This window comes from Scleropages formosus, chromosome 11, assembly GCF_900964775.1.
Source record: "Scleropages formosus chromosome 11, fSclFor1.1, whole genome shotgun sequence".
NCBI lineage: Eukaryota > Metazoa > Chordata > Actinopteri > Osteoglossiformes > Osteoglossidae > Scleropages > Scleropages formosus.
This window is the reverse complement of record NC_041816.1, coordinates 23484219-23497210: the sequence shown is the minus strand read 5'-3', so window position 1 is coordinate 23497210 and position 12992 is coordinate 23484219. Positions and strand designations below refer to the sequence as shown.

Below are 12992 nucleotides of genomic sequence, written 5' to 3'. Positions count from 1 at the left end.
AGTTCTGTTAGGTTGTACTCCATGACTCAGTAAAAACAGCCCCTTTAGCAACTGCTGCAGTATGGCGTGTGTTCCGATTTAAGGGCACTAGTTAAGCAAAGCGCTATAAAAGTCACTCTGACTGTTGACACGACTCATGATTAACGGAAAAACATTTTTGTGAGGTCTTCACATAATTGACAGAAAGCATCGAAACACGGTACTTATGACGGCAACCTTTTCCTGCCAGTCTCTCGGCCGTACAAATATGCGTACATTAGGTAAACCTTTGACACATTTAACGGATTCACTTGAAACAACCACAAGGATAAGTGCTGGCATTAATTCAATGGTTTATTTGAACAAAGGTGCCATATAGAACCATTGAAAGCTCTACTTCCAGTACACAGAAGGTAACTGTTTTAGCATCTATGTTGCAGCCTTTAAGTATTCTTTAAGATTGTTCAATACTACTAACCCGTGGCAACATGGGACATGAGTTGCCGGAGACACTCCATGTCACCCCATGACAAAAGTGTTAAGGAACCAAAAAAAAAAAAAAAAACAGTAACACAATGTTCTCAAGAGCCACATTCAGATAAAAAATAAAAGGCTATACTATTAAGGAAAGTAAAAAGATCGTGTTTGCAGGAATGCCCATCACTTTTTCTTGAGGGCGCCAATCAGTTCCTTCATCAGCATCATTTTCTCCATGTGCTGTTGCTGGAGCAGGCTCTGCAGCTCCTGGAAGCGTTTCTCCGCCCTTCTCTCCCTCTCCTGCTCCATTCGCCGGTCCTCTTCCCTGAGCTCCTGGAGAAGCTCTGCCACATCAGTGACCCTTTTCCGCTTCGGAGTGGGTCCTGAGGGAACTGCGTAGAGGTAGGAGTTGGAGGGCATACTGACCCCATCAGGGGGACTTGATTGACACGCACCTTCCACCTCGGTGTCTGCTCCCTCATCGGGGCTGGTGCCGTCACAAGGGCCGTCGTTGGCTGACGGCTGTACGCTGAGCCGGTGCCCTAGGAGGTCCCGGAGCTGCTCGAAGCAAGGAGGTGGCTTCCTTTTGGCAGCATCCGGCCTCTCTGGATGCATGACGTACTCCTTGTACGCCCTCAGCAAGTTCCTCCACTTCTGGAAGCAGCGCTCACCAGCCCGCTCCGGCACATCGCTTATGGGGAAGCCCTGTTCCTCCAGCCGGCTGGCGATGATCTCAAATATCCTCTTGGTTCGGGTTTTGTTCTCCTTGATCAGCCCCTGAATCTCAGGAGAACCATAGAGTTCCACCAGCGCCTCTGTGGCCTCCACGTCCAGGTGGGTCACCTTCCGGTCTGACCAAACTGGCAGGATCCCTCCATTTTCAGCTGCTAGATAAACACAGATAACCACTGTTATTCAACTGTGTACAAAACCACAGCAGGAATAATTCAAATTTAGAAGTGCAAAGCTACACACAATCCTTCACTGACCTTTTTCATAAATAATTAAAAATGTTAAAATCTAGGACCTAACAGTGGGAAATGAGGTTTTACTGTATCTCAGTATTTACTTCCAAACTGTAGAAGTAACTAGGATGAACTGCCTTGACAACACAGCACCTCACAACATGTCGATGTGATGAAAACGCCTGTGAAAAACTCACTAAAGAGAATTAGTCGAAAAAAAGTAAAAACCGACTAAACTGCAACTACGAATATATAATAATGACAACTGCATAAAAACTCGGGTTTTGAGAAATTCCTAAAACCAAATCGGTGTCAGCCGCCTCCACCTGATGTATTAATTTCCTCCTATAAACTGACTGTATTGTCAGATAAAAATCTAGCTATATAGTATTAAACAGATGGTTAGCAACTCACCATAAAATCTGTCAGCCTTAGCTTTGTATGACATTTACAAGGTACAGAAAAGTCATATCCATAATTTCAAGTGACAGACAAGACTATAAAAGCAACTGCTGTTTGAAATCCCTATTAAAACAGTGATTAGTTAAATTATGTTGGCTATTTATGTGTTAATCTTAACCTTAAATGAAATTAAATAATGAAATTGTTCCTGTGATCGCACCGCGGGTAGTGCTGTTGTCTCACAGCAGCAGGGCTGTTTGGGTGTAGGTTCGAATCCAGCTCAGTTTGTGTGTAGTTTCAATGCTCTACTGAGTTTTTTTCCCCACAATCCAAAGAGTAGCTATGGCTACCCTTCCTTGTAGAGCCTGGGGGTCTATTCCTTCATCTAGCACTATTTCCAGAGACACAGCATTTTTCACACCGTGCTAATTGCATTTATTATCTTCCCACCACTGGGAAAACAAGCAACTCCTAATATCTGTGATGGTTCTCACTGTGCAATGACATATTTTATAATTGATTATTCATTAAAATTATTGAAATTACAGAATTAATTTTTATGTTATGAGTTATGAGTAAGAAATAGATCATTTAAAAGCAGGGGAAATACTAGTGCATGCCTGGTAGGAAAAAAAATCATTAGCAAGTGCACAACCATTCATTTTCATTCATGCATTAAAGAGAAAATTTACCTTTTCCTTCACATTTTAGCTCTTTATTACCCTGACCTGGGAAGGTACAGAGACCTCAGACCATTTTTACCTCAACTGCACATAAATAACTTAATAACTAATCACTGTTTTAATGGGGAAAAAAAATGATTTTTACTGCACAGACTAATGTACATTGCGAGTATGTTTCTCTGGTGCCACCTAATGCCTTCTTTAGCAACAACAACATCCATGAAGAAAACACATTTTAATCAAATTATTTCCTACAATCAAATTGTAGGAAAAAGTTATTTAAATTTAGCCAATATAGTTACACTAATCCAATTCTGTGGAATTTTATAGGCCTTTTCATACAAATGCTACAGGTTTCAATGCCTTCCAAATGCTGCTTTACTGTTATTAGCTCACTTGCTTTGATTCAATGCAAAACTAATAATTATCTATTCAATGCACAGATCATATTAATACAGTGCCTTATTAAAGTATTCAGACCCTTAACCAGTTCTTTCACGTTACTTAATCACAAATAGTACAATGAAATTTTGTTCTTTATATTTTATTTCAAAACACGGGAACAAAAACTTAATGGAATTGTTTTTAATGTCAGAAAAATAAAATTTAAAAAAAACAACTCCTGTTTGCATAAGTATTTAAACCCTGCACACTCCTGGTAGAGTCACCTTTTTCTGTAATAAGTTCTAAATCTTTCGGAGTAAGTGCACAAGCTTTTTACACTATTTGGGAGTAATTTTGGCCCATTCTTCTAGGCAAATATGGTGTTTACATTTTCAAACAGTACCACGGATTCACAAGAGGTTGAGATCAGGACTGTAACTGGGACATTGCAGAACATTCACCTTTTGTTCCTGAGCGATAACAATGGTGCTTTCTATCACTGAAAAGGTCACTTTTTCCTAAGGTTGTTTTTAGCTCAACGAAGCTTAGACTTAGGTTCTCTTGCAATATTTACTTCTATATGTTGCCTCATTATCCATTATTCTTTTAATTTCAACAAGATTCCAGTCTCCGATGAGGAAAAGGAGCCCCACAACATAATGCTGCCACCACCATCTTTTGCTTTAGAGAGATTATTTCTTGAATCATGGGCAGTGCTAGGTTTGCATAATACAGAGCACTTTAAATGCTGGCTAAAAAGCTCCACCTTAGTTACATTTAACAGTAAAAACTTTTATCCATAGCAGTGAGATCACTCTTTTATCTTATGACAACAGACATGTCTAAAGATGGTTGTTTTTGAGTGATTTCTCTTTTTGGACAACCCTCCCACAGAGGCTAATGTTAGACAAAGCTGTTCATGTGGGTGACCGGCACGTCTTTTCTCCACTCTCAGCTACTGACCTCTGTAGCTCCGTCAAAGTAATTCCTGACCTCTCTACAGCATGTATCACAAGTTCCCTTTATTTGCACAGAGTTTTGAGGAACAACCTCTTCTAGACTACATGAGTGACATCATCATTCATTCATATTCATCTGTATTACTTTGTCAAATTCTGTGGAATGATAGCCTTCATTCTCACACCTTTCCCTCAAATTCTCAGCTTGGTGGGAATGGTCCTATAACAATAAGGTTTTATCCACAAAACATGATTTAATGATTCACAGGGACTGAACAGTAATGTAAACATCCTGTTTCAATTTTTTGTAAAAATGTCACTTTAAAATAATCAGGGTTAGTTTAACTGAATTGAAATAAAATGTAAGAACAAAATTTCAGTATACCATTTTTGATTCAGTAAAATGACAGAATTGGTCTGAATACTTTTGCAAAGCACCGTATGTATGTAGACCCTTGCCCATACGCATGAGCATAAAACATATTTTACAACTAATTTTAAGTCAGTAACACCAAAAATCTGGGCTAAATTAAATTGGAAAAATTACACGGCGGTCTTGTCAAAAATTAAATTAAAAACAACATTAAAAGTAACAAAAACCTCGAGTTTGCTATAATGCTGAAACTTTCTTAAAAAAATATAACAAAAAAATCTGAGAAATCTCAGAGGTTTGCGCAAGGTCATGAGTATTCACAAACAATAACCTTGATTGTTTAAATAATTTCTTCAATAAAGATAAGGAAAATGTTCAGTGTTGTTTTGACAAAAAAATATGATTTAAAGAAAAATCAGATGACATTTCAGAAGCAATTTCTGCAGAAAAATTCCAAAGGTTTCACAAACCTTTCTCTGAACTGTGAATTCTTGCAAAACCATGGTAAGAATATGTGTGTGTGTGTATATATATATATACACACACACACACACACACACACACACACACACACACACACACACACACACACATATATCTCCCCACACAAACACACACACGCACGCACACACTATACAAAGCTTGTTTATACAGTAATATACTGGATGCTTCTTCCCACTGAGGGATGGGTGTGCAGGGAATCAGCTAAGGGGCTTGAAAAGGCCACCTGTGCTCGCCTGGCAGAGTTCTGGCCTTCTGGATGGGCTTGAGCATGGAGGGACTTTGGAGTGACTGTGATTGGATATAAGACAGTGAGAGGACAGAGACTGCCAGTGGCACAATGGAAAGAGAGGTGGTGAGTCTGCCATGCATGTCAATTAGTAGGTGATAATACCCTAAGCATATAGAATGGGTCCGCAGTCTGACCAGTGGGCCAACATGTTGTATGCCCTGCGGGTTTTTTCCTTCCATTTTTTCTTGCCAACACTTACATTTTCTGTTAAAGACTACTGCAGAAATTAATATTATGAAAATACTGCATAGCCCTGCAGTTAAACCACTGGAGCTGCCATTGCAGGGGTAACTATACTCTAAGGTTAAATTGTGAAATTCCACAGTCAACCCACCCTTCTGCCCCAACCACGATCTCCTCCTCTTCTTCTGGATACGCTTCTCTGTCTTCTCTTCCTTCTCCTCACGGTCTTGCAGCAGCTTTGTGTGAGGGACTCTCTCCCTCACTGGTTTCCTGGTCAGAGGCTCTGGCCCTGTGGTGCCGGCGTGGACGCTGTTCTCCGTCTCTGAGGCGGAGGTGGAGGGGATGCTGACAGTTACAGGATGGCTGGCAGGGACCACGATGGTGTAGAGCGGCAACGCTGGAGGTGGAGCAACGGCCTTTCCACTGGCTCCAGCACGTGCAGGAGAGTTAGCTGCTGCTGCCAACTTGGAGCTCAGCCGCTGGCCCATGAGGGCATGGAACTGCTCAAAGAACTCAGGTTGCTTCCTCCTCCCAGCATCAGTCTTCTTGCGTGCCAAGACATAGTCCTTGTAAGTCCTTTCCAAGTTCCTCCACTTCTGAAAGCAGCGCTCACCTGCCTTCCATGAGTTCTCACTGACCAGGAAGCCCTGTGCCTCCATTCTGCAGGCAATGATCTCAAAAATCTGTTTGGTTTTGGTGGTCCTGTCATTGAGCAGGCCCTGTATCTCTGGAGAGCCGTAGTGCTCTATCAGTGCCTGTGTGGCTTCCCTGTCTCTTGCGGTCACGTTCCATGGGCTTGACCAAACAGGAAGCTCCTCTCCTTTGAAAGCTGTTAGCCAGAGCCAGATGAAAGAAAAACACATCATTAGTTGCTGCAATAAATAATGAAAACAAAAACAAGGCAACAGAATAAAAGTCACGCTACAAATTTCAGTTACTTTCTGCATTTCCCAACATTTTATCTTAAATACCATCTCAAAATGCTGGGTGCACTGCTGTTTAACAATATATAAAAAAGTGAAACTAAAATTGTAATGCATATGATTCTGATTCCCTTCATCCATACAGAGTAGCTGCTTATCCACCTACAGTAGTCGTAGTTTCGAGTCTGAGCTGGGAAAAGCAGAGTATAAGATGGTATACATTTAACATGATTTGTAAGAGGCAATCCATTTGGTGAACAGCTTGGTGGAAGCCCATTACAATAGAACTGAGCTGTAATTAAAAGCAGCTCAAACTACAGTCCAGCCAGACCAAGACTAATAATACCTACCATTGCTGATCACACAAATGCAGTAATGAAATAGGATCCCTAGTTCCCCATTTCACCAACAGCAGCAAAATCACTTTAAGTTTGTATAATCCATCTGCACAGAGGCAACAATATCGTTTGTTTCCTTTGGAAAGAAATTATATACCATTTAATAGTATACTGCCCATAATTATATAATTGTGATCATACCTAAAAACATTGTCTTCATTCACCCCTAGTTTTGACACTCTGTGGCATGTTTTATGAAAGAGGTCAGCACATGGGTGGGACAGAGGAAACAGGAACTTGAGATTTTTGTTAATAAAATTTAAAATACTTAGCAGTAGGTGGTGTAGTGTTTGGAGTCACCACATTGCAATGTGTGACAGGGCACCATCATGTCACCTGAGGCCAGGGCGTGGCTTCCACTGTCCAGGGACGTGCTATGCAGGCGGGCCATGTAGTCATCGCTGTACCATACCCGTAGCTTCTCGCCCACATGCAGGTCCCGGCAAACCTGGAAGTAGATGTGTTCTCCATGCTGGAAGGCGGTCAAGTTCCGCTCGCTCTCTTCAGCTGAGGTGCGCACGTACCTGGAGAGATGGGGGAGAGACAATGCTACTCTTGAAGAGCCTGAACCCACGATTGCCATGTGTGTATCAACAGGATTTCCTGCGATTTCCGCTAAAAGGAAACTCGCTGTTCTCTTCTCAAACCGCTGTATGAAATGGATCGCACGTCTCAGCATCAACTCAACAAGCCCAAGCCATACACCATAGGAACTTTAAATTGTGTAACACTGGATCATGGGATGGTATAGAAATTTTGATAATAAAATAGCTCATCTTGAATTATTACTGTTACTGTGTTATATCTAAAATGATTGACAATTTTTTTTACCAATTTATACAGCTAGATAATTTACTCAGGATTCCCTTTCAGTCTTGCACCAGCAAGTTTAAGACTGCACCCTTAAAGCATTTCAACACCTGTAGCCCATATGATGTCACAAACAGGAATTAATGCAGTTAAACAAAAATCAAAGAAATACCTCATCCAGTTGGCTTTGGTTTCATCACTGCCATCAATGGACTTGTAGGTGTTGTTTTCATCAACTATCTAAAAAAAAAAAAAGTGTATAAATATGAATAACCATTGAGCGTAAAATCATTTATATGTAATACTAAGGGGACATTCCATATCTTTGGGGGGCAACATGGATTCTGAAGCCATTTTTTTTTTTACAAACTTTGGGTGCTTTACAAATAGGACTGAGGTTATTTAATTGGCACTAATGCATTTCTGGCAGCATCATTTTTACGGTATAGAACATGTCACCCTTTCCACTCTTTGCTTGAGGAGTCCTAGAAGCTCAGATTACAGCTGCACTGCAGGACAGGCAGCAACAGAAGCCTCCACTCACCATCCAGGAGAAGAAGCCTGAAGATTTGTCCTGAGAGACCACCTCTCCCTGGTACGGGCCAAAGATGCAGCCCTTGAGGATGCCCCTGTCCACACAGCACACGTCCATCTCACCTCCTTCCTGGATGACATGGATGCCAGAGGGGGCTGTGAGGGCGGCACGGTTAGAAACCCCCAGGGGAACCGGAGTGTCAGCCACAAAGACGGGGGGACCATGGCTGGGGCACTCATCTATGAAATACTCCTTGCAGTCTTCACAAACTGCAGAGAGAAGCAACACAGCCACTATCAAATCACCTTCGCCTTACAATGAACGACAATCACAAGTACCAACTTCCAGACTAATGGCATAACTGAGCTAAAACAGAACAGAGCTTAAAATAAATCTCATACATCCTAACCTTCTAGAAGACTAGTGTTGTTTCGAACTGTACGATAAATGCTGGAAATAAACAACTGTTACCACTGCTCATAAACACACATGACTAAAAGATAACTGAAGAGATATCTGAAGCCTCAGAGCTCAATAACAATATGTAAACTCACACCAGAAGTCTACTCTCGGGTTGCTCTCGGGCAAGCAGAAGCCCTCCTCGACCTTGAGACTCTTGATCGGAACTTCAGCCTCAAAGCCGTCTCTGTCGCTAATCGCCCTGTAACGAGAGCAAGAGAGCCATCTTCTAAGTATAAATGAGATTTTTAGAACCACATTTAAAAGGTGAATTTAAAAAGTTGTACATCAAATGCAACACATTTCAGGTGTTTTTTTTTTGTCCAAAAACAGTATGTTTTGAAAGTAAAATACATATATATTTAACTACTGCAACATACACAGGCTCCTCATGTAACAAATGTTCAAATTACAATTTTTTTATAGATACAAACACTTTCCAGTATATATACATTTCTAATTGAATTTTCTTAACTTATCCCCATTTTTAAAAAATTGCATCTATTACAGAAAGAAAGTAAATTGCATTCCCATACCCAGGCACCAGCTGGGAACAGAAAACTCACCAAAACAAAACAGGAGTGAAGGACTGCATTAATTCATCTCCCTTCCACAGTGTTTACAGCTCATGTCTGATGTCTCTAAGTATCACTGATCCATAAGGAGATCAGGAGCGTTGCACATGTTTATGGCATGAATTGGTGAACAATCAGCATTGAATAAGAGTCTGTCAAAAGAAGGTATTTTTACTTTATATCATTTTACATAGTTTTAATCTTAATGAAGCTCAAAGATAATAAAATGGAAAGTTTTACAAAGAACATTTTAGTTATTACAGCATTATTAATTCTTTATTATTATTATTACAGTGCCCCCCCTTATCCGTGGTTTCGCTTTCCACCGTCAGAAAATATTAAATAGAAAATTCCAGAAACAAACAATTCATAGGTTTTAAATTGCGCGCCGTTCTGAGTAGCATGATGAAATCTTGTGCCATCCCTCCCGCTGTATACATCTCTTAGAGATACTTAGATAGAGACAGAGCACATTCAGATAACGTTTATTACAGTATATTGTTATAATTGTTCTATTTTATTATTAGTTATTGTTGTTAATCTCGTATTGTGCCTAATTTATAAATTAAACTTTATCACAGGTAAGCATGTACCGGAAAAAACATAGCATATATAGGGTTCGGTACTGTCTGCAGTTTGAGGCATCCGCTGGGGGTCTTAGAACATAAGTCATAAGTCTCTCAATACATGACTTCAATACAGCTTCTAAGAATGTCAGCGATCTATTAGGTTTTGAAAGAAGCCAAATTGTCAGTGTTCCATCTGCAGGTGCATCAATGGTAAGGAAGAAAAATCTTTTAGAAATTGCCAGCAATTTTCTGACAACAGCAGTGTTAAAAATCATGACAGCGCTTGCCATAAAAGGAGAAACGGTATCGGAAGAGACTTAGTGATTGCTGTCAAAAGTTTAAGAGGAGCCACAAAATAATCTTCAAAGTCATCGCAGGACTGAATAAACAGTTGTGTGAGCCATTCTCAACAAAAACTGCACACCAAATTGTTTTTTTTCCTTGTTCTTTTCTTATTATTCTAGAGTTTCTATTTATGGCTATGCTTGTATCCAATGAAGGGGGGGCGTGGTGGCACTGCGGGTTTGGCCAGGTCCTGCTCTCTGGTGGGTCTGGGGCTCGGGTCCTGCTTGGAGTGGCTTGTGACGGACTGGCATCCCGTCCTGGGTGCGTCCTCTCGCCCTCCGGCCTTGCGGCCTGGGTTGCCGGGTTTGTCTCCGGCTCGCCGCGACCCCGCTCGGGACAAGCGGTTTCAGTCACTGTGTGCGTGTGTGTGTTGTATCCAATGAGCAAAAAACCAGAGCTTGAAGTTATAAGCAGCAGCAGCCAAAAAATTTAAAAAAAAATATCAATGAGCCACCTTTCACAGTTAATTATAATCACAAAGGGAGGAAAAAAAAAAACTAAAGGATAATTTCAATCCATCTGTTGTGACATGATGATGTATACTGGTAAGGGCAGACGTACACTTAGTCTAATTATTGCTCTGCATAGTATATGTACATTTATTCATTTAGCAGACACTTTTCTCCAAAGAGACATCCTGCACATCTCAGAGAAAGTTTTAGTAACATAAGCATCAAGTGTTCTTGGACAACCAGTTGCATCTTAAACTTTCCATATGATGTCCTCATTTTCCAAGATAATAATGACGACACAAACAATGCTAAATGCCATTCATGGTTATCCTAATAACCAGAAGTAAACGTCAACGACCCTTTACGTAAAGTTCTGGAGCATAACGAGTGAAGTACATTTAAGTCACCTTAATCCTCCAAAGAACTAAACTTCCCTTCCTGAAGGTCGATATTCCAACATGCACAGTTAATGGCGTGTATGAGACCTTAACAGAAAAGTGGACCTACTCATTAGCCATTGTGCTGCAATTACTTTTCCACTAGATGTATTCAAAATACACATCATATCCCACTTGCAACTCAAAAGTTAAAGGCTGAATGATACCTGAGTGACTAATCATGGTACATGGCAACCTATACCAGTGTCACTGCAGATGCCTGGAAACTGCAGGGTAAAAAGCTTTAGCTCAAGTAATTATCATTATTAAAGCAGTGTATGCAGCACTTAAAGCACAGGGAGCTCCAGGCCGAAGAGAACCAGGGGCCATGGAAAGCTTACCTCGGACTGCAGCTAGTCTCTGCATCACAGAGCAGAATTGCCGGGCTGGTTGCAGACTCTGCCATGGTGCATCGCACAAGATGAGGGACCCTCAACTTCCTCCTTAGTCCAGCATGATGGCCCCTGAGACAGGCAGTATGAGAGGGGGAAAAACAAAGGGTTAATCAAGAGTACAACAGGAGTGAAACTAGAACACAGATTCCACTTCAGCCTCAGTGAAATACAAGTATGAGGCTGGATTGCAGAGAAATTTGTAATGATATTTTGACACAATAGGTTATAACTAATAATTTGACACAACGGCCGTAACTAATAATAATAAAATCTGATTCTTTTCCATTCATATTCGACAAAGTATTACAACTCGCTCCACTCCCACAATTAGCCACAACATTGATTCTGTTTCACATCTTATAATTATTGCAAATGGTTGAAAAAGCAAAGTATTAAATTAATATAAATCACTGTTTTTGTGTGAACAAATTCATGGACCGACCGTAGATACTTCATGATATTACTAAGGGTCTACCTTCTTTGATGAGTGATTGAGACACTAGAATTTAGAAGAAAAAGGGGTGCAAAGAGCCAGTGTAACACCCCTGCAGCCAATAATGGTAGTAGTCTGTGCTGGGCTGGAAAAATCCAAAGCAGAAACGAAACCAAGCCGGAATATGAAACTGCCGAGCACAACAAAACCCCTTAAGTCATCCAAATATAGAGATCACAGGTCTGAATTCCACTTAGACTATGCATTTTATATATACAAGGGATCAGGAGGGAACTTCCTGTTTAGGGCTGCTGCCATGTAGTCTTAAGTTTGTTTTTTTTTTCCAGTTTATATCTCACAACTGGCATGATCGTAACCTTGATCAAGGCACAAGTCCTGAATTGATAGTGTAAAAATATCCTGCTGTATGGGTCAATAATTATAAAGTATTGCTGTTAAGTGACCTTGGACAAAAGTGTCAACAAAATAAAGGCTAGCAGCAGCACAAAAAAACAACAACAACAACAACAACAACAATAAACCAAGGTGCTTGTGTGTGGGCATGGATATTAACAAAGAACAAAACACTTATTCCATCATCCTGGTGTTTTATTGAAAATCTTTTTGGTTTTCAAGCCCTATAAGAAAAACTCCTGAACAAAACGATTTACAACAAAAAAAAATGCATGCAAATGAATAACAAGTAACACTACAATAGACAACTTTGTAAAGCCCATCTGCCATGGAAAACACTCATTCACAACTGTGGGTGACGTACCGAAAATCCCCACCCCCAAAGTCTTATTGGTCGTCTGCGACCGGACCAGCGTTTGGGAGCCAACAAAGCAGTGCTGCGATTGGTCGCCTGGAACCCCGCAAAATGAGTGACGTGTGCAAACACCTTAAGCGCAGCCCAGCCAACAATGCAGAGGTTCGATTGGCTATTACTGAACACCCCATCGTGACCGTTCAAACGAAGTAGAGATGTAATTGGTCGACGGTAACGTCACTCAAAAAAAGAAAGGAGAAACGTTGGGGAAAAACACAAGCAGTGCCACACGTTAAACTGCCGTATATATCTGAACATAACGTTAAATCGTACACGGGTGCACTGAGGCAACGATTACAACCGTTAAGTCTTCTCTGATTCAACAGTTCTGCAATGTGCAGGCAGCTGGCGATTTGCCTCCAGCTTTCGGAAGCCATTTTCATTGGCCACATTGACTGCTCCACACACACACACTCACCTTCCTCAAAATCCGCCGCCTTTGCACGACTCTTTTCGGCCACCTTATTCGACAATCTCAACACTGTTACATCCAGGACGTATTATGCACTATACGCACTGACTTTTCTGTCCCTGAGAGTGGCGAAGTTTTTATTTGGAAACATTTGTGCGCGTCTGCTGGCCCTCTCAGCTTGTACCACAATCTTTGCGGTACAGGAAGTGACGTGTGAAGAGG

At 41.0% G+C, this 12992-nt stretch overlaps 1 protein-coding gene across 3 annotated transcripts; it reads right to left on the bottom strand.

The window, feature by feature from the left end:
- Positions 1-533: 533 nt before the first annotated feature.
- Positions 534-12986, bottom strand: LOC108941266 (uncharacterized). 3 transcript variants are annotated; one of them, XM_018763976.2, is made up of 8 exons: positions 12777-12986; positions 11043-11165; positions 8419-8525; positions 7874-8133; positions 7502-7569; positions 6856-7043; positions 5350-6027; positions 534-1343 (listed from the first exon to the last, which is right to left on the bottom strand). In XM_018763976.2, the coding sequence occupies exons 2-8, from the start codon at positions 11105-11107 to the stop codon at positions 640-642; spliced, it is 2070 nt and encodes a 689-aa protein (XP_018619492.2). In that variant the 5' UTR covers positions 11108-11165; positions 12777-12986; the 3' UTR covers positions 534-639. The 3 variants fall into 3 exon arrangements, with proteins under 3 accessions (XP_018619492.2, XP_029112077.1, XP_029112079.1); XM_029256244.1 differs by having other exon boundaries at positions 534-1340; XM_029256246.1 differs by lacking the exons at positions 11043-11165; positions 12777-12986 and adding an exon at positions 8890-9038.
- Positions 12987-12992: the final 6 nt, after the last annotated feature.

Bases quoted from the DNA above. Each gene is read 5' to 3' on its own strand.
- LOC108941266 (XM_018763976.2), bottom strand. From the start codon at position 11,107: ATGGCAGAGTCTGCAACCAGCCCGGCAATTCTGCTCTGTGATGCAGAG. The intron at 8,526-11,042 runs GTAAGCTTTCCA...CTCTCGTTACAG, and splicing joins GAGACTAGCTGCAGTCCGAG to GGCGATTAGCGACAGAGACG. The intron at 6,028-6,855 runs GTGACATGATGG...TCTGGCTAACAG, and splicing joins AAGCCACGCCCTGGCCTCAG to CTTTCAAAGGAGAGGAGCTT.